At 39.8% G+C, this 21,966-nt stretch overlaps 1 protein-coding gene across 2 annotated transcripts; it reads left to right on the top strand.

The window, feature by feature from the left end:
• The first annotated feature begins 534 nt into the window (after positions 1-534).
• kcna10a (potassium voltage-gated channel, shaker-related subfamily, member 10a) lies at positions 535-20,706 on the top strand. Of its 2 annotated transcripts, XM_074682541.1 has the most exons (3): positions 535-611; positions 3,676-3,854; positions 17,648-20,706. In XM_074682541.1, exon 3 carries the CDS (start codon positions 17,810-17,812, stop codon positions 19,550-19,552), a length of 1,743 nt encoding a protein of 580 aa, XP_074538642.1. In that variant the 5' UTR covers positions 535-611; positions 3,676-3,854; positions 17,648-17,809; the 3' UTR covers positions 19,553-20,706. The 2 variants fall into 2 exon arrangements, with proteins under 2 accessions (XP_074538642.1, XP_074538641.1); XM_074682540.1 differs by lacking the exon at positions 535-611 and having other exon boundaries at positions 3,571-3,854.
• Positions 20,707-21,966: the final 1,260 nt, after the last annotated feature.

The following is a 21,966-nucleotide window of genomic DNA, read 5'->3' as shown; positions in this document are numbered from 1 at the left end:
TTTTTTGCAATACACACATGAAAGGCAACACACACATACACATATGACACTCGTGGTAAAATTAAAGAGGATAACAAGTTAATGAACAGAGCCTTGTGTATTCTGTCAGAGCACTCTTGAGAATTATGCATGATAACACAAAGATATGAAGGAATACACATTGTGCTTTGTGCACCCCTTTTTTTTTTTACTTTGACGTTGTAGCAGAGTATTGGACAAGGAAGTCAGTTTTGCATGAATTACATCAAAGAAACAGTAACTTGCATAGCTTCTGATGTTTGTCCATTCTGACTAACAACATGGTTCCTGTGCAAGAAGTAAGAGCATCAAAGTTAAAGCACAAAAGCATCAGACAACAACAACAACAAAAAAGGTTTCGAGGCATTTAAGCTCAAAAAGACATGCCCTCCTCAGTCAGCAGCATGGGTTTTCATTGACTGGCTCTACAAAGGATGAGAGGCCTGTTCTGACTTTCAGTGTCGTGCTCACTTTGTGATTCATTTATTTGCCTCCAGGACTACACGGAGTGATCCAGTGACTCACACATAAAGCAAACCCCTTCTCCATTCATGCCTCCTGTTTTCCTACCTGCCTGTAGTGATACACAGCAGGTGAGTAAATGTATGTTTAACCAACAAACCTGGACTCTCTGGTGAACTTTGGAGCTTTTTCATGAACTAATTTTTGCTTCTTTTTATGTAGTTAAATTTGACTCAAAACCCAGCTATCAGTATGTAAGAATTATTTATTTACACGCACCAAGCCACACCAAATGTTGTTTACTTTGCCATAGTTTAAACAGTATATCACATGACGAAGGATTTCTGTGTCTTTCTAGGAGAACACATGAAAGTCAAAATTACTCCAAAAATGCTATAAAAAATGATTACAAAATTAGCTTTAAACATTCTGGTTTTTGTTTTTCTTTGATTAGCCCATGTTTTTTTTTTGTCTGTTTGTTTTTTTTTTAGATTTAAGTGAGAGCCATCATAAGCTATTAACAGCTATTTACAGGCTCCTGCAAAATAAAATGTCAATCCCAATCTGCCTGAGTTAATGAAACACAAAGAAAGCAAAGACATGCGCTCTGATGATGAAACATCAAGGACACTTTTATGGTTTTCAGTACGAGTTCATGAAGTGAGGTGAGATTGTGTTTGTGTTTTTGTGTGTGTGGACAGAAGTAAAAGTCGCCTCAGTTCAGAAACAGGCCAATGATACCCTCTTTCACTCCACCTTTCTGAACATCCACCCACTTGTTGCTCTCTGTCATGATATGGGGGTCTTAAAATATCCCACCCGCATAAATTATTCATTAGCTCAAAAACCCTGCTCTCTGCAAATCCTCCTGGTCTCCATTTTCTCCTTTCTTAGTTTTCACAGCTCCCCCGCTCTTTGATCTCTTTTGGTATTATGTCTTTCTCCAGGTGGGTTTTCAATTTTCTTTCTTGTATCTGAACAAATTCCTACCTGCATTCCTCTCAGAAGATCAATACATGCAGGTATGCTTGAACACCACTGACACCCTTACACATCCACTCATCTGCTCCTTGTTCCATTTCTTTATAGCCCTCTGTGTATTGATCAAGTGTGCATCAGAAGTGGATTATATAATGGGCTTTGTGTTTTGAGAGCATTAGCAGCCAGTGGTTACTTAGCTTCAGTAATTGTGTCTCAAATTTAAGGGGTTAGTTCCCTCCCTTAATCTTAACTCTGTCTTTTTGACATTTATTTTTTAATGGATCACAGACTGTTTGGAAAAATAAAACAAAAATTAATCTTTTTTTCTTCTAGATAAAATATCAAATAAGAGTAAAAGCTGACATAAATCCTGAAGTCTAAAGGGCTTTTCTGGTAGACTCTTACAAAATCATCCCACTATCCTCCCCGTTACCCCTCATCTACTTCCTCTGTCCTATTTTTGCGAGTCTGATGGGAAAAGAGAGCAGTAACAGAGTGTTAGCAGTCACAGCTTTGGCGGGGGGTAGGAAAAACACAGAAGTGTTTGAGAGTGAGAAAAGAACAAGATCAGGCCTGCTGAGACATGCAGTCTACATGAGGACAGCAGTGTCCTCATGAATATGGATCGAGTTGGTGCAAACACACAAACAGGCAGACTTGTGCTTCTGTGTGCAGCTGTACAATGGGATGCAGAGTTGAATATTTCTGATCAGTGATTCATGTAAAAGGAAGATGTGTGAGACAAATTTCATTTTGTTTGATTGGATGATCCCAGACATGTTTGATTTCAGAGATGAGTGAACCCTTTGAAAACAAAGGGTTTGCAATTCAGTGTGTATTACCACCACAGGCCTGTAGAGGGCAGCCTGCACATGTAAAACTTCACCTCTAGTTTAATCCTGCACCGATCCATGCTCTGTCAGTCAGGAGGCACACAGAGGCAGCTCCTCCCCGCCCTTAGGCTGCACGGTTGATGCAGGGGTCAGCCAGTGGTCGCATGTGTGCCAGACACATCCGTTTAGACAGTGATGAGAGGATATTAATGTAGTGACAGCAAGCAAGGCAGTGAATCAATCTTATTAGAGCAGAGCAGCAGGAGTTTATTGTAAGCATAGCTCATTTGAATTGCAATATGGCAGCTTCTGGATTTAAGTGGATAACAGTGATTCAGGTGCAGATGTCAAATTACAAACTTAAGATGGATGCAGGACAAGATTAAAACTAAAGGTTCAATTTCTCATTGAGACACAAGCCATGCTAGACAAAAACCTGAGTCACTGGTTTGGATTACCTGGAAGTCATCATTTTATGGGAGCAACTTGCCCAGTTTGGAGTCTGTTTAAGGGTCCACCCTTGCATATTTGGAAACAGCGAACATTGTTTAAATGGTTTAACAGGGGTCTGTGCAGAATCAGATGTGGCTCCTCAGGTGGTGTCTCTTTAGTCAGCATTGGTTAGACCTAAAGAAAAATTGTTGAACCTTTAAATAAATATAATTCTGCTTGTGGCCATATTGAACGACTCCAACAGGGAAACAATCCCTGACCCACAAGGACCCAAGAAATTTCATTTTTGTGTTGGAGAAGTGGTCGAGGCACGCTTCTCCAACACAATGAAGCCAAAACTATGGCGGCAGTCCTGTTACTAGAATAGCACGCCCAGTGTTTTGTATTTCAGATGATAATGTTCATGTTTGAAGTGCTGAAATGGTAAACTCCTTTTTAAGGGTTTCTCAAAGGGGACTGCAGTTGATGAGTCCCAATTCTTTTCATCTGGTCAGCATTACAGAGGATTGTCTCAGCAGTCAGTAAGGACGCTGAAAACAGTGAGTTGGAACAAAATACTCCTATTGCAGTGCATGTCCTGTCCTGACCTTTAACTTTTGTACACTTTATTTCTGCATTTTATTTATTTTGTTTCTGATTACGCCTGTGCCAAACTGTGGTTTGAAAAGACCAAGTTTTTAGAAATGGTGGTCAAGAGAGCATAAAGCGGCCTAGCAGAGTTTAAGAAACATCCTTTTTTAAATCTGCTTAGTCTCCCTCACTGTCTCTCCCTCCCTCCCTGTTTCTCCCTTTCTCTCCTCTCCTCTGAGATAGAGAGAGACACAGCTTTGGTTGGAGGACGAAGAAAAACAGGGATTTTGCTTGCGGGGAATTGGCCAAATTAAACGTAATCATGTCGTTGTTACATCACTCTCACATCTGGCCTCAGGGTGATTGGCGGGGGCACCTCCGCTGTGGCTGCTGTCTGTGCGGTCAACCAGGGGGTGACAGGACGCGCGAGGTGCTCAGACGATCCAGTGCGCACTAACCATGCCTCCGGCCCGGCCCGGAGCACAAAACTTTCACCGACAACGCCCGGAAGTGAGTGGAATCGGGACGGCACATCAGGTAGGCCACTTCACTCTCCTGCAACAAGTGCTCCACCTTCACCGCGCGGCTTTTCCTTCAACCGTTAGTTGCGAGGCGCGCGCTCCCTGAGCTGCGCGAGGAACACAGCTTCTTATTTCCAACGTCGCTTAGCTTTGAGCTAACCATGTGTCTACATGATGATGAGGTGAACTTAACGTGTTTGTAAACTGAGGAAAGCATGTGATGTGCTCTTTCATTAAATCGATAAATCATTACTTTAAATCCCCATTACTTTTGGTTTACGTAACAACATACATCATTACCACAGTCATCTCAGAGTTAGCTTAACTGTTAAACTTATCCGCTTTTAAGAGCATCTTCCCACTTTCTTATCCCAGATGTTAACAGGTGTTTACCGGTTGTAGGATACCTCCCCCCTGACTGGACACAGTTTGGTCTCCCTTGAGTCAGAATGAGTTAATGTAAATTATGCCAAATCTCGACCTACCTTTTAAATCTTTTGCGCAGCTGTACGAAGTGAAACATTTTCAATGGTAACTTAAAAATGGAAAATTGAAGTTCTGAGTCTTAAACTGCTCCTCTGCAGGTTTAACACCTTGGTGTTAGTCTCTGTTTTGCTTCATGTTTCAAAACATCTGACTGAAGCAATATGTAACCCCCTAATATGACAAATTGAAACAATAGACTGGGCTGTGAGCTCTGATTTGCAATTAAGATTCATTGAATAGGCTACTAAAGCACCTTATTTCCTCCAGGTGAAAAAAAAAGAAACATACACCTGCTCTCCATCTTTTCCACCCATCTTTCATGTCATGTCATGAACACACGCACACAAACACACGCATGTCATTTTGTGATTAGTATCATCTGCATAACTATGTGCTAAGTAGGTATAAGTTTGTGAGGAGAGGATGCTCTTTATATCAAAGTATGTGGCAGCAGCTTGCTGTGAGGTGCCTATAAAATAAATGAAAAAAAAATGTGTTTTTAAAAATAGGAAAATCTTGCAAAAATGTTTATGTTGTTGTAATACTGCCAGTGTTTCTGTCCTTATAAACTGTATACATCAGTCGTCTGTATCAGTGTACGTGAGGGATCTAAAGGAGAATTTGATGTACAGTATAACACTGGACTATGTTAAGTGTCTGTGAGATCTTTGCCTGCAACCAAGTGAGCAAAAAAGCCTCAACCAAAAGTGAAGTGTTAAGTGATATTGAAGGTAGATGTTGGGATTGAGTCAATGGATATTTTGGCATTCCTGTGTGTGTGTAAATGTGTGTGTTTAGAAGGTGTGCACGTGCAGTACTTGTTATAATGCCACCTAAAATTAGTGATATGTATTACAGAGTCAGAACAGATGGCCATATTTTCCCCTCCTGGCCCCGGCACAAAAAGGGCTTCTGAAAAATAGGATAATATTCCTGTAAGTGAGACAGGCTTAATCCCCACTGAAGGGGAATAATGCCAAGGTTATGACAGGAAGAGGGTTAGCCAGGACTGGAGTGGAAAGGGCCAAGAGGTGCTGTTTCATGTGGTTGTGCAAATGGTATCAAATGTATGGCTGATAAACAGTGAAGATTTCAATCCAGATTAATCACATGGTTTTCCAAAGTTAAATAATGATAAAGTTATAGATAAATTACTCATTTTTATTTCTTCTTAATGTACAACGGCCCAGAAATTCTATCCAGAAAATTATCCAGATCACCCTCAAAGATAGCCATGCTTAGATAATATGCAGAAGACAATATGGCAAACTTAAGCCCAGCAAAGCAACAACAGACAGGCCTACTGACTTGAATGTAACATCACTTAGGTTAATAATACAATTTTCAATGTTTAACTATCCATTTGTAAAAAGTAACCAAACATTTCCTGTTTCTTTACCAAGCTCAACACTAGTCAATGGACCTCATAAAGTAAAACTTCTCATCTTTAAACTATCATTCACACTCTAACATGGGGGAAAATAAGGCCATACTGAATAGTTGATAGTCGAGGAACCGGGTGGAGGACGAGAGCTCTTTGCAGTACCTTGAAATGGTATTTAAGACTTAACATAGAACTCACAATGTTAAATCTAGTTAGCTTTGTCTGGTCAAATTAGGCAATTCTTTGGATCTCAATGTGCCATTCAAAAGACCCATTTACTTGGCGTGCATGCGTAAATAAGAAATTTTAAAAAAATGTTGTTTTAAAGGGAATTCATGTTGTTGTCTAAGGGTTTTAACTTTGACAGCCCACCAGTATATTGAACTTTTAGAAACACTTCTTTTGGCTGAGACAACACAGAGTTACACATTGAAAAATAGTTTCCTCAATCAGATTGTGCTTTTCGGATGGTAATTTTTTTGTTGTATCATATTTTTGTATTCCTTTGTCTTGTCGCATGTTTGAAGCAGGCTTAATAATGGTGCATAGGATAGAGTCACCAATGAGGATACAACACATACGAAAACTCAGTCCTGACGAATCTTTAAGAGGTTTGAGAAGAATGTGAGTGCTTTCATTTGTAACGTAGTTTGGGAGGTTTGTTGGTGGGATATTTTTCCAGTGCAAGTCAGTGGCACACAGATAACAATAAATCCAATGTCAAGTCTAATACGGTGAATTATTTATAAAACTAAAAGAACAGTCCCCTGCACACATTGGTCTTAGTTTTGTCTTGTCTGATGCAAACAGACGTATACTTTGAGCTTGATGCTTCACAGGAAGTTTTTGATTAATTGGGAAGTGGTTTTGGCTGCACTTTGGCTGCTGTCTCTGGTGTGTGTGTGTGTGTGTGTGTGTGTGTGTGTGTGTGTGTGTGTGTGTGTGTGTGTGTGTGTGTGTGTGTGTGTGTGTGTGTGTGTGCTGTCAAAAGGCCAAGTGAGGATTGTAGTCCCAGCTGCTGTGCACTGGGACTTGGCCTGCAGCCTGCAGACAACCCCTGTCAGCATCAGAAGCTTACATCTACTCATGGAGGCAGCACGTACACAGAAAACTGCTCTCCAAAGACCAAACGTGTAGGGCAAATGGTATTTACATTAACATCTTTACATCCACTGTTTGGTCAAGATATCTATTTTCAGGGTCAAATCACTCGACAGTGATTGAGTATTGTGTATTACATTTTTAACACTCACTCTCTAAATTCATATTCAACTCACCCCAGTCCATTGGAGCTTAGCTTAGTAGCAAATATTAACCCATCTGCAGTTACTCCCAGGGTTTTCTCTGTGGTGACAACACAAGAAAGCACACAATACATACTTTGTACTCTAAAATGGCCATCAGCCAGAGCATTTGGATTAAAAAAATACCAAAAACCACGCTACTCTTATTTTCTGTTATATTTTAATTTTCTAATAGCAACATCCACTGCATAAAGACAAATTAATTTAGAGATTGAGAGTATTATTATTAATCTCCAAAGCTCATCTGTAGGGCATGAGCTATGAATAAAACATTTACATTAATGCCTTTACCAGAACTACAGGTGACATGTTTCCTTTTTTGTTGCTTTAATTTCATCAAACCACTGCTGCTGGATATGTGTCTGAGGAAGTTATCAACTGTATGCTACAGAAAGAGACATTTAAAACAATGAATTACTTTTAACTTTAACAGATGAAAGCCGCTTGAGACCACCTGGTAAGGGTGGGAGTAAGAAAAGTCGATGTATTTTCGTCTAAAGATTTTTCATTTAATGGTTTGAAAACACAATTTTTTTGTCCCATTGTTTTCTCTTTTTTTTCCAAATTCAAATCCTTTATTTTAGTCTTTGTTTATTCTTTTTTTTAATTTATAATCTAAAATGGAAAAAAGTCGAGATGTCAGATCATGTCTGACTCACATGTGATGAGCATTTTGGGGAAAATATGGCCTGATACAGTCTGTAGACATCATCATCATCGTTCAACTTTTTCACTTGGTCTGATTTTGAAAAAAATCTAACTTAAAATCACAAAAATAGGGACTATCAAAGAATCATCACCCCAAAAATCGTAAAAGACTTGAAATGAGAATTCAGCATATTATCTCAGCCCTACAACTTGGTATAAGAAAAAACTCCACGGCCTACACTTGTATGTAAATAAGGAAAGCAATTAGGGGTTCAGATTTTTTTGCAGGGAGCTTAAAAATTACCACTAGCAGGACATCTCTGAAAGCAGTTTTAATTAGTGCTGTCAGGGGATTAAAAAAATTAATCTAATTAATTACAGGATTTGTAATTAATTAATCTGATTAATCGCATTTTACCTCATATCTGCTTAAGGTCCCAAAATAAAGAATTTGAATTCCAGGACATTACAAGACTTAAAAAAATATATAAAAATAAGGTGGGAATATATACAACACATTTTTAGGTACCCTAAGGAACACTTAGGTACTGTAAGGAACACATGAAAAAAGTTTTATGGTTCTATCTTTACAAAATCTACACAGTCCTGCACCTGAGATAAGCTGATTTGATTTTTAGGACGGTTTTTGCTTCTGTCACATTTTTACTTGATGTTGACTCAATTTTCACTGCAATATGAACTTCTATACTTCTATGAGGTCAGGAGAACCAGGGCTAAAGGCTAAAAACTGTGAGGAACTATGTACAAAACACTTTATTCAAGTCTTGGTTCAAAGTGAAGTTTTACAAGCTCTGAACACACAAACTGTTGCTCATTGGTGCTGAGCATGTAAAGCTGAAACATGACACCAGGAAGATGGAAGCAAATTTTCAAAGAATTCTTTAGATTTAAATACAGAACATATATCGATCATTCAGAGCTTGTTTAATGCAGTAAAGAGTGTAGAATTATCTGTTTTTTACAGAATTGAGCTAGAACAAACGGTCTGCAGATTTTCAAAAAGGACGTGTGAATAAACGAGATGTGGACGGCAGTTCCCCAAAAATCACTCTCGCTTCCCCCCCGGTTTAACACAACCTGAATCAGAAAAAGCACATGTGACATATGCCATAGTCGGCATAGTTTAGCATTGTTTTGATCTAGAACAAGAACCCAAAGCTACTTTAGGCTTTGTTTTCTCTGTTTAACCAGCAAACTCATGGGGATATGTCCCAACCTCTGAGGACGTTTGAAGACTGATTGTACTAGCTCTTCTAACTTTAGCCACTTTTTGCAAACAGCTCTGACATGATTTGCTCTCAAGCTGTGTCATCATGTGTTAAACTGCTGTAAATAAAACATCATCAACTGTTTTCAGAAGCTATTTTACTTATTACCAGTCAACCGATCAGAATATAAATTCTATTTAAGCAACTAGAAAATTAGTCCCATCATAACATGTCTAGTTTATAGAATTACCTCAAAGACATTATGAATGAGTAAAGAAAGCATGATAGCATTAAATATTATGGTACAATTTTTAAGGTTAGAGAAATATCTCAAGAATTAATTCACCATCACAAGCTAACCTGCCCTTTTCAGTCTGCTGCACTTCACAATTTACATAGATGACATCCAGAAATTCAGTATTAAATAGGTTGAAATTTATGATAATATCCTCTTCACAGATTATTTTCAGTTATTCCCTCGGAGTTGTTTAGTGTGAATGTTAACCTTTCTGTTAAATGAGGCTTCCCACACATGCAAACACACTCACACTCTACGGTACGATCATCGTGTGAGAGCATAACTCTAAATTTTATCAAATTTTAGCTTCATTAATAAGAGGCAGGGTTTGGCTCTAGCTATGCCAACTGCATTACCAAATGGACATTTGTAATTCATATTTTAGAAAGAGATTTAAAAGTTCAAAGGAGAGGGAGAGGGTTATGATATTCTGAAAACATGTGATTTGGATAATACGTGTTTGTTAATTACAAAATCTCTCAATGGCCATCTGTGCCCCTGTCTGAAAGTGTAGCTTTTTGTGAAAATGATTCATTATGTGTGTGTGTGTGTTTGTGTGTGTGTGTTTGTGTGTGTTTGTGTGTGTGTGTGTGTGTGTGTGTGTGTGTGTGTGTGTGTGTGTGTGTGTGTGTGTGTGTGTGTGTGTGTGTGTGTGTGTGTGTGTGTGTGTGTGTGTGTGGACAGTAGGTTAGTGTTAGTGAATGTTTGTGCACACCATGTAAATATTTGCACTGTTAATGAATTCGTGATAATTTAAATATATTCTTTTTTTTCTGTAAACACTCAAGATGTATGACTTCAACTGCGAACAAGAGCCTTTATCTAAATTAAAAACCTGCAACAACAGTTGTTCATGTCCAGTGGAAAAAGATGGTTGTCACTTTCAGTCCCATCACAAAGAAATGTGGTTAAAGTGAGTTAAGCTGCAGCAAACTGTAAATTATGATACTGGTTAATCTGCAGATGACTTTTGAGATTTAGTTTAATTGTTCTGTCTTTTCCAGATAGAGCTGGAGGAAAACAGAGAAGCTTCCTCACAGCCATCCAGAGTAGGCTCGACTGGGCTCTTTTGTCCCGTTCAAGATGAAAGGAAATTCAACGTACTAATTTAATTGACACAGCAAGAACAAACAGAAAAAAACACATTTTAAATCTAAGAAACTAAAAGGATGTTCTGTGAGTGAGTTTTTGCTTCTTAGATGTAATCTCTGTCTTAATCTTGTTTCCGGTGACAAATTGTTAGATCATCTTTATGAACTCAGTTTCCATGAAAGTTTGTTCTACTGTGGGGAATCTGCCTGGCCCAGAGGAGCAATGGTGCACACTTACAGAGGCCATTGTCCTCATCACAGCGGTCAAAGGTTCAATTCCAGGCCATGACCCTTTTATTCTCCGCTCCCTGCCTTCTGCATTTCCTGTTTCTTCAGTTGTCCTCTGTGATGTCAGCAAAACTACATCCCCAGAAAAATGTGACAAAGAATGCCGTATCAGGTGATATCAACGGCAAAAGTGCTCATTTAGTCAGTACCTACTCTCTCATACATCACAAAATCAAACTTCCAGCAAGGTTGTATTTCACTCGTGCGTGTGTATTTGTGTGACTTTTCGTGTTTGTGTGCCTCTCTGCGATGGCTCACTAGTATCAGTGTTGATCTGACAGAAGAGATCCCTCGGCTTATAGCACTGAGCTCCCCAGCCTGTATTAATCTGCTTAATAGGGTCAAAACTCTGGTCCAAAAATACCAGCTCTACCAGCCAGTGCCCTCACACAGGCAGAAACCCCACACCACCCCTGCACAGGAGCACGACAAAGGGTCCGACACACAAGGTCAGCCATACTGCCGTTACCGGAAATCAAAGTGAGAAAGCAGACTGAAGTGAAGACATGCCTGGATACTTATGTGTAAGCATGTTTCACGGATTCTCAGACTGTGCTCAGCTGCAAACATCTGTCACACGACAGATTTATTCATGTGATGATGAATATTGCTCAGGAAAGTGTGCTTGGATTTATGATTTAAAAAAGAACAGTGTAAAAAAACAAAGTTTCTTAATTGTATTTTAGAAAGGTGCCGTTATATATAAATCACTAGGATTAGCTACAATTTAAATTATGTAAGCATTGTGTAAATTCAGTTCAGTAGATAGTTAAGCAAAGTGTCACAACAACACTTCATGGGGCCATACACCCCGACAGAGAGCATTATGCTAGTTGCTAGCATGCTGGAGTCTTATCATCATCACTTGTGACAAAAACACAACTTCATTTAAAATATGTGATATAACCAGGATCACCTGCAAGCTAGACTAAAGAAAACTTGAAGAAGGCTTTGATCACACAAGCTCAACTGAAGACAACCCTAAAGACAAAAAACATTCAGGTTTATAAAGACCTTGTAACTTAAGTGTGAATTGAAGGTTATGGGGGACTTAGGGTTTATAAAACACTGTTTTATCTTTTAAAGAGTTTCTTATATTAAAGCAAAAAGGTCAACTAACAACACCATCAGTTTATTTGATAGGACAGAGGCATAAAAGTGACATAATCCAGCTGAAGAAGAGAGACAGAGCTTGTATTTATTTGCACAGGGGAGCAGAAGTGCATCAGTCTTCCCATTCTGCAGCTGTTCACAATGGTCATGTAAATCATTAGTTTTTTATCACATTACTGCACTGTCCTCACAATATTATCCTAACAACATCGATATTGTTTAGTATAAAGAGTTATGTTTGATGCACTGCTACAAGGGATATGTAGCATGTCCCTTTTAAAAAACTGTTATCAATAAATGCTGAACAATATTTGGATTTGTAACCTAAACATTGGACACGGTGTCCTCAACACTACACTGGACATCCACACTCACTTCTTGCCAACCAGCTACCAAAGGATTGGCTTGTGGTTAAGCTCGATCTGCCTGAACATCTGTTCATGTTTACACACATGTGGTAAAGTAAGAGCGTTTAGCTTACTGAAGTGTACAGTCGCTCTGCTCAGCATACGAGACCATTTTTCTCATCCCTCATATTGTCCCGCCACCCTTAACTTTTTCCATCTTCTTTGCACAGTGCTCTCCTATGTTTCTGTGCGTTAGAGCATGAAAAGCACTGAGAGCTGTTCTCTCATGGGTTTCTCACTCACCTCCCTAGGTATTAATAGCATCACAAGAATAGTCAGAGCACCATGGGGTAGCATGGGCCCCCAATGACACCTCTGTTTAGGGCTCTTCTAACACGACCCAAGGTCATAATGCCACCATGACTGCATTTTGTCCCCATTGCACGAGTCCTTTTACATGCATATGTGAATATATTATAGTTTATTATGATACACTGTACAGGGGAATAATACACACTATTGTTTTAACATCTGCAAGCTGTATTCATTCTTTGTAACCAAGTTTATCTTTCTAAATTGTAAACTCCGACCTCCAAAACATAACTTACACACTGATGTCTAATCATTGTTATCTATGCCATTAACCCAGATCCTCAGACAGCATGCTTTTTCCTTTACAATGTCACCAAACTGCTAATAATTTAGTCAAAAAGGTTAACAATGTAAACCAAAAGTTTTTGTTAATCAATTGTTTAACAGTCATTATTAATCTAATTAAAAATATATGAAAAGAATGTATTTGTCTTCAAGCACTCTCCCGCAACCAAAACGGCACAAATTTATGTTGAGTTTTTTTGCTGATTTAAATGACAACTTGCATAAAAACATCATATCAGATTTATTGTACTTTTGTTCCCAATTGATTCCTTTGATGTCGCAATTTCAGATTTGTAAGAAGCCGATAAACATTTTGAAGTAAAATTTGTGTTTTATCATATGTGCAATAAAATAGTAATTTAAAAAAAATCAAACTTAACCTGTTTAATCCATAGACTGTATATAGAGTGGACAGCATGGCTCCGCCATTTATCATTTAACATTGTACAGCTTTGAAGCCAAAATACCACTGTCACAGACGCAGCCATTGGCAGCAGTTGTGGAGCCACAGTCTGCGCCGTAGAGACTGTGAGGGACTTAGAAAGAACCTGAGTGTAGCTGGGTGAGAAAAAAATATTTTCATTTTTCTTTCAAGAGTCTAATCTTTTCTTGGCTCTTCCTCACAACATATTTTACAATCCCCGAAAAAAATACACAAAAATGGCAGCTGTCAATCATTGTTAAACATGATGTAGAGCAGTGTTACCCAATCCTGGTCCTGGAGTACCCCTGCCCTGCATGTTTTTTATGTTCCCAACTCCAACACACCTGATTGAAATGATCAGCTCGTCATCAAGCTTTGCTCGAGCCTGATAACGAGCCATTCATTTGAATCAGGTGTGCTGATGTGAGAAACATTTCTACGAGGTGTGTTATTTTTTTTAAGTATGACCACAGCCCATCTGGAATGGCTGGAGAGCCCAATATTTTTGAACTATACTGCAGCCAGCCACCAGGGGGAGCAGTTTTGTGGCAACCTCACTTCGAGCCGAGCAAGATGTCCATTTTTTTTAACAGTCTATGGTTTAATCCAATATTTTCCCATGCAAAATAGGTGCATGCTTTTTAATCCTTAGCCCTCCCTGGTAGATAATGTGTATGACTTTTTTATTACTTTGTTACTATAATAATTATTTTAATATGATTATTACCATGAATATGATTATTTCCACATTCTTTTATTTCAAAGCTACCCAAAGTCTAACCATTACTTCAAGAGATCCCAGAAGTTCAAATAAAAAGTGTGGCAACTATTGTTGCCAGTGGAATAAGAGTCAAGTTGCTTTGGCCACAGGAACTTACTCCAGGAACTGAGAACTTTCTGAGGAACTTTGTGGAGTTTTTTTGACTGCAGAAATGGGCATAAATGTACCCTGTCAAACAGCCATGTCGGGGGGGGTAGTACTGTCTGGAAGTCCAGAAAAAAATGGGGGCAGGGCCTAAAAGCGAAATGTTTCTGATTGGTGGAGCATCTGCGGTGTTTTTATTTGGTTGCAACAAAGCAGGATCCAAGCCAGCACAGGCTGAATACTCTCCATACCAACAGGCTAACTTGGGTGTTACCTTGTCAGTCTTCGCCTTCTTTAATGTCATCTTTGTTTAATGGTATTCATTGATGCCTAACTGCTCTTTACCCATGTGGCAGCATAGTGGAAGTACTTTTATTTCTTCTCCATATTCTAATGTCTCTGTTTGCATAGTCTTTGCTGGTTTTTGGGCCTCCGTGAAAACACTGACCACAATAGGTAATTAGAACCATTTAAGAACTAGAAGTTCAAGGGACTTTAAAGTTCCTGGAAGATTAGCTCCAGGTACTAAAAGTTTCTACTTTTGGTCTAAAAAGGCACATTTATAGATTAGTACTGTGCTTCCAGAAGTGTTGATGATCAGTTACATCAATGACTATGAATAGTCCGTTCTCTAAATGGCATTTATGAAGCTAAAAAGCGTTAAAAAGATACAATTTCAATGCTTCTGGGCACATTTGATTGCTCTCATCACAAGACGAGTCAAAGAGTAGCACATTTTAAAATTCCTCACTTCTGATTGTGGAAATAGTAAAAGACATGCTAAAGAAACGGTGATGACATGAGTATTCCACAAAGTTGCTTACACATTCTCCAGTTATGGCAGAGCTGGGAGGCAGCTCCCTGACATGCCTGTGGGTACAAATATGTTTTACAGCGTGCGGACAGTGAGGTATGGTGGAGTGTGTCTGAGTGCCGCTGGTGGAATCTGACATAAGATCATCTTTGACATCTGCAGTACGCAAGTATGGTTGGCCTCTTTAGAGCTTCACTTTCTCCTTTTATTCCTGCTATAGTGATGGAGGATAATAGAAAGGAGGTGATTAAAAATGCATGTTCTCATGGTGTGCAGAGTAGAAGGAGAGTAGGTTATAAGTCAGGGTGGGACTGGAAAGAGGTTTGTTCTCAAAGTGAAAGGTTGAAAGCTGTGTGCCACAAGGAGGGCTACTTTGCTTTCTCTGAACCAACGCACTCTTTTATCATTTTTTTCTGCTCTTCTTATATGTCCAACATGTAAATGGAGTTGTCTGCCATCACTTACTTATTGTGTTGCTGTAAATAAGTATAGTATTGGGCACGGCCTGTGCATGTGTGTGTGTGTGTGTGTGTGTGTGTGTGTGTGTGTGTGTTAGGGAGTCAACCGTGAAGAGATCAGAGGATCTAATCGCACTGTTCCAGTCTACAGGGCATTGAACACATCACACTGATAGCTGAGCGACTCCTCAATAACACAGTCAAACACATGCAGGTCAATACATAAACAAAATATCCATATATGATTTCAGAGATTTCTATAATCAGATTTATTTACTTGCTGCTTTTTTTCTGCAGCCTGTGCCCCCAGTTTTTTTTCTGTGTGTGTGTGTGTGTGTGTGTGTGTGTGTGTGTGTGTGTGTGTGTGTGTGTGTGTGTGTGTGTGTGTGGCCTTAGTGGCAGCTCTAGTTTCTACTACAGTGTAAGGTTACTCCATGAAGTCTATGATAGATAGGTCATTCTGATGCCAAGTGTGGACGTAGCAGAGAGCTGTAGCAGTGGCAGAGTGTAGGACAGACCCTTTTTGTCTCCTGTTGTGTTTTATAGCATCTGATACACACTCACTAGACTTACTGCTTGAGAAGGTAAGATGTGTGTTGCTTGGGTGATACTCTCTCTGTGAGCATCTTGGCAGTTTCTCTAGATTTTCAATTACTGATCTTCTACTCTTCAAACTGCTGCCTTTGAAATGCAATACCTTTTTCAGAGTTGACATTTCACATGTATGAGGTTGGGTTCACTTTCCTTCGAAGGGGAGTAAAATCCTCAACCTAGCTTATAAATCTCAGCACATCTCAGCTCTACTGTAGCCCAGGGTTAAGAGCTGAATCTGTGCAGCTGTCTAGATGTGTTTTGGGAACAGTTTGTCAATTTGTGGAGTCAGAGTCAAGCCATTTCTCTTATTGAAGGTTATTTAAGTGTTTGCAGTTCTTTCAGTTAAACTAAATGAAGTATTGATGGCACATTGAATTATTGGAAAAACATTAAAAATCAGCTCTGCCAAGCGGTAATGTCGGCCAGTTTAACAGTATTGATTGAAGAGCTTCTACCAGTGTCAAAGCCTGTGAAGTGGTCTGTTTTTATCATGGGATCATGAGGAAGTTCTGGTTACTTTAAGAGTAAAAGCAAATCATTTTGATTACATCAACCTCAGGGGAGAGAAGGCTTTAACTCAATTTGTATTTATAATCTTGGCCTGCTTTTTATCAGCTGTGTCAGTCTCCTCAGAGTCACAGTCTTGTTTCGAACATTATTCTCTCCCAGGACAGTTTTGTAAGCACATTTAAGCTTTTGTTTCTTTTGCCACTCCTCATCATCTGTGTTTGTCTTCTCTTGAGAAAACCCCCCTCATGAATGCGCCCTCATCATTCTGTTTCTCCATCCACCCACTATCGACTCCCAAGCTATCTGTATTGTCCCTTTTTTATTCTTGCATTCAGTCCTCGGCCTACCCAATGCATCCACCCACCTCACGTCTTCGCAACCATTTGTGCCCCCCTTCCTTGCAGGATTGGTATCACTAGGATTAGTACTAGGTGGTGACTCATGTCTGGACTCTTTAATTAAACATCTGTAGGGACTGTGTCAAAAGCATTTACATTAAACACGAACAGAAATGTAATCAGACACGTATACTTCAGCAGGCGCACTAGTGGGAGCAGTGTTTATTAAATGTAATCTTGTTGTAAGCACACCTACAGATTGTATTTTAAAGGTGGAGTAGATATCTGGGGGTGATAAAGGTCAAAGCAGTGTTAACATATGGTGCCTGGTTTCTGGGGGAAGCTAGACCAACAATATCACTGCTCAGACAGTTAATAATACACCAATGTTTGCTCAAACCTGGTTACCTTATGCCACCCTACGGGCTCCCAGGTTGTAAACTTTGGTTCCCTGACTCTTGAGCAGGTCCTGGGTTGAAGAAAATGTGTGTAATTTGTTTGTTTAGTAGCTCTGCTCTTTTGCAACAACAGGCGACAACCCAGCATTGAAAAAAATTCACCCTTCATGAGCTTCACTTGCTCCCAACTTCTTTGTTACTCTGTTGTTTGATGTTTGCCTTTTTCACAGTTACATGACTCATCACAGCGCTTTCACAATAACAGAAAAAAAGAAGCCTGGAGTTTTGTTTTTGGAAAATAAGTAATCCCTCAACAGTCATACCCTCTCCTGTCTTTATTCCAGTTGCCACAGACAGTTCCTCTTATTCTCACCAATATTTCTGTAAATGCTCCTTTTTTATCCTTTTCACAGGAAGGGTTTTCTAAGAAACAAGGCGTCGTGATAGAGCATGTGTTATTCAGTGTCATACCCTAAACCTCACATGATGAGAACCGCAGATGGCTTCCTAAACTGTTAAAACACACAAACACACTCATTCTTTCTCTCTCTGTGTCTCCTCAGGTATTTGAAGGAATTAAGTTGACACAGAGCCTACTGTTGTCCAGACTGGCTGCTCTGGTTCTCTGACTCTGCTGACTGAGCCACCCATCCATCCATCTGTCTGTGTGTGAAGGATTGTTTTACCCTGGGGTCCCAAGGCTTTGTACTGGCTGAACCACAGCCATGGAGGTGGCCCTGGTAGACTTTGAGAGCCTAGGTGACCTTGATGGTGGCCTTGAGGACGAGGTGGACACCTATGATGAGACCACAGCGCTTACGGTGGACATCCCCCAGGAGACTAACAGCCCTGGCAGCAACTACCTTCTGCGAGTCCCACAGCTTTCCTCTTCCCCCTCCCACCACAGTCCAGTGTCCTCCCACATGTGGGAATCCACCTCATCTTCACCAGTTCCTCAAACCCAGACACTGACAGTACCACAGTCTCCAACCATGCCAACTACGAACAGACACGGCCGCAGCAGCTGTGCCAGTATGATCTCCAACTGGAAGTTGCTTCTGAACAGTGAGGGCACTAAAGAAAGTGAGACCATTTTCAGCCGGCTCGCCAAGGAGTGCTGCGAGGATCTGTTTGTTGATAAAAAAGGGCTGGACGACGGAGACCAAAAAGTCATCATCAATATTGCAGGTCTCCGTTTTGAAACCCAGCTCAAGACATTGGACCAGTTTCCTGATACTCTGCTAGGAGATCCTCTGAAGAGGATGGACTACTTTGATCCAATGAGGAATGAGTATTTCTTTGATCGCAACAGACCTAGCTTTGACGGTATCTTGTATTACTACCAGTCAGGGGGGAAGGTAAGGCGTCCAGCTAACGTTCCCCTGGACGTGTTCGCTGATGAAATTTTGTTCTATGAGCTTGGAAGTGAGGCCATGGAGCAGTTCAGAGAAGATGAGGGATTCATAAAAGATGTTGGAATCCCTTTACCTGATAACGACGTGTACAGGCAGTTCTGGCTGCTGTTTGAGTACCCAGAGAGCTCGAACGCAGCTCGAGGCGTAGCACTGGTGTCCGTTTTTGTCATTGTCATATCCATCATTATCTTCTGCATGGAGACTCTACCAGAATTCAGAGATGACAGTGATCCAATCGTGCCCACAGCAGTACTGCCTTTCAACCAGTCTAGATATTACACATCTGCGGCTCCAACTACTGCAAAGCCCACAACTTTCTCCGACCCCTTCTTCATCATCGAGACTGCGTGCATCGCATGGTTCTTCTTTGAGCTGTGTGTGAGATTTTTGGTCTGTCCAAGCAAAAGAGACTTTTTTAACAATCTCATGAACATCATAGACATAATATCTATCATCCCTTATTTTGTTACTGTAATTACAGAACTGGTCACAACGCCTCAGGAAAGCTCAGGACAGAACATGTCTCTAGCTATTCTGCGTATCATCCGTCTGGTGAGGGTTTTTCGTATATTTAAACTCTCACGTCACTCAAAGGGGTTGCAGATCCTGGGACAGACTCTTAAGGCCAGTATGCGTGAGCTGGGCTTGCTCATCTTCTTTCTCTTCATTGGAGTCATCCTCTTCTCAAGCGCTATCTACTTCGCAGAGGTAGACGAGCCGAACACACAGTTTGTCAGCATACCTGATGGCTTCTGGTGGGCTGTGGTTACAATGACCACTGTCGGCTATGGGGACATGTGTCCCATTACGATGGGGGGTAAAATGGTGGGCACCTTGTGTGCCATTGCAGGTGTGCTGACTATCGCTTTGCCTGTTCCTGTCATTGTCTCCAATTTTAACTATTTCTACCACAGAGAGACAGAAGCAGAGGACAAGTTACCTTTGGCGGATGCAGTTGAGCAAGCCATGAAGGCAGAGATGGATACCGAACAAGGCAGCAGTGTCTCGCTTAGTAAAGCCAACGGCATCCGACAAATCGACAAAGGAAAATAGCTACTGTGGGAGTTCAGAATGTGAGACTTTGCCTCAAGACTGGAAAGACACTTTGAGGAAGATGTAGAAATTTCCCTTAATTGATAAAATCAGTGACACAAAATGTTTTATAAGGACAAACAGGATGTTCTGTACTAACCTCTTTGTATCTACTATGAAATTATACCAAAACAGCACACAAGCAGAGGAATCTATTTCAGTCATGTTCAAGATTGTACATCAGCGTAGTTCACTTTAAGTCAGGACTCTTCTTCAGATGCATAAAAGATTAATTTCACATTTTTACTTTCAGCAGCAGAATGTGTGTGAGGACTGGTGTAGTATTCTTATTTGTTGGCTTGGCTAATCATCCTATTCACTACGTGCTCCAATGGTTTTGGTAGCAAGCTCTAACCAACACAACCTTTAGACTGTATCTCCCAGGACCATGGCACCCAGTTAAATTCATTGCAAACACAGGAAATAAGAACTCTCTATTATCTTCCAACATGTGGCATCCAGGAGATTTTGCTGCACTGTGCATTATCACGCCTTGGAAAATAGTCAGTTGAACTCTGATAAGAACGAAATGTAAAAAGTAGCATAAACAACAACTAACACAATACTCCTGCCAGAGTTGTGAATGAGTAACATGTGAATAGTGTCTAGATCCTGTACTTATTTATTTTCACATGTATCTTGATAATCCTGTATTTATTTGTTTTCTTTGATATGCAGTGTGGGTAAGAATCCTTCTCCAATGTTCGAAGTCAAACCAACCGACTCCACACCATTTACCTTTGGAGTGCCTTAAAATCTGTCAGAATGGATGCTTTGCCATACACATTCTTACTGTAATACTCATTCATCATCCTTATATTATCCAAAAGAAGATTTCAGCTTTCATAAAGTTGTAGAGTTTTAACCTCACATATTTCCAAACATTGAAACACATAAGCATATCTAAAGTTTAGTGGTTCCCTGGTTTTGAGGTACACTATATTCTCCCTCGAAGTTTGGGGTTTCATTGACAAATATCATAGTTTTCATCAATTACTTCCTGATTATCATTTTGTCCCGTTTAGAGAGTGGACATTTGTATGACGATACAAGAAAGTTAATCCTGAAGATTGAAGCCAAAGACTGATGGATGGATGTCATGATCCATCTTATTTTGAAAGAGTTATTGTGAATTATACTTTGTATCAGTGTAGTGGATGCTAATATGACGCTAAATATGATGTTAAGCTTCAGAAATGTGACTGAAATCAAACTTATCACCTTCAACTGTTTGGAGTTGTTTGAGAGTCAAGATTGTCTGGAATGATTTACAGTTACTCCTGAATGTAAAAGTAGAGAAACTCCTGCATCATCGTAGCTAAAGCAGGTCCGAGTTAAGAACCCTAACAAGACCATTACACTGTATTTGTACTTATATGTATGATAACATTTCAGTATACAATTTACTGTAATGTCTGCAATATATTCTGATAATTTAAATCATTTTTTGTGTTTTCTGTGATCCATGGTGTTTGAATGGTGGCCTGTGCATTTGTGCGTAAGCATGTGTGAGTGTCAGAGGGAGAAAAGGGTGTGAGAGTGTAGGTCCCAGAGTACAGGTACAGAGCCAGAAGAAAAGAGAAATATTCCAAGGTTTAAGTCACAAGTTTGTGTGGGACGGTTAATTTCTTTTTTTAATTAGGGCAAATTAACCAGATTTTCAGATGCACATATATTACATTCATGTAACTTGCCACTTAATTGAAAATGCATGATTCCTTGGGTCAAGCCACTTATGCACGCAGTCTTTGAGGCTTTTATTGCAGAGCATTTAAAAATTTTGGTTCCAAGTTTTACGAAGCATTACAACAGTGAGAACACTTTAATGGCTCTAACTCTTCATGAATTTATGTGTTCTCTTCTGAGCAAGTTGTTTATATGTTGTTTGGTTATTTTTCTAAGGCCGTCCAGTCTGATGTCAGCACATGACGGAGGTTTTCAGAAGACATGATGCGTTTTCATTTGAGGCCTGACACTTTACTCTGAGACTTTAGGCCGTCCTAATACGTACATCATAAAAACAGGCTCATCTGTGTGGGTGAAAAGGTTAAGGTCCCCTCTTTGATAAGTAAACATGTCCCCCTTTGGATGACTGATGATGCAACAGGCTAATAAAACCACATTTCATGTAAATTACTAAAATCATGTTTAAAAACCCATTAACTACTTAATTTTCATATCAATGCATTTTACTTTTTGTGTGTCTTTTTCTCCTCACCATCAGAATTTCACAGAGAGGATTTTTTTTTGTTTGGTCTCTGGTTGTTCTGTAAGGTTGGTGCCCATGACACACACATAACACACACACACACACACACACACACACACACACACACACACCTACAAATACATGCACACGCTAAAAGAAAGAAATA

Source organism: Halichoeres trimaculatus, unplaced genomic scaffold (assembly GCF_033239565.1).
Source record: "Halichoeres trimaculatus isolate MK-OKI-2021-1 unplaced genomic scaffold, fHalTri1.1 fHalTri1_scaffold_11, whole genome shotgun sequence".
Taxonomy (NCBI): domain Eukaryota; kingdom Metazoa; phylum Chordata; class Actinopteri; order Labriformes; family Labridae; genus Halichoeres; species Halichoeres trimaculatus.
The sequence above is the reverse complement of the archived record's forward strand: the minus strand, read 5'-3'. Positions and strand labels throughout refer to the sequence as shown.

Excerpts from the sequence above, each read along its gene's own strand:
- kcna10a (XM_074682541.1), top strand. The coding sequence starts at position 17,810 with ATGGAGGTGGCCCTGGTAGACTTTGAGAGCCTAGGTGACCTTGATGGT.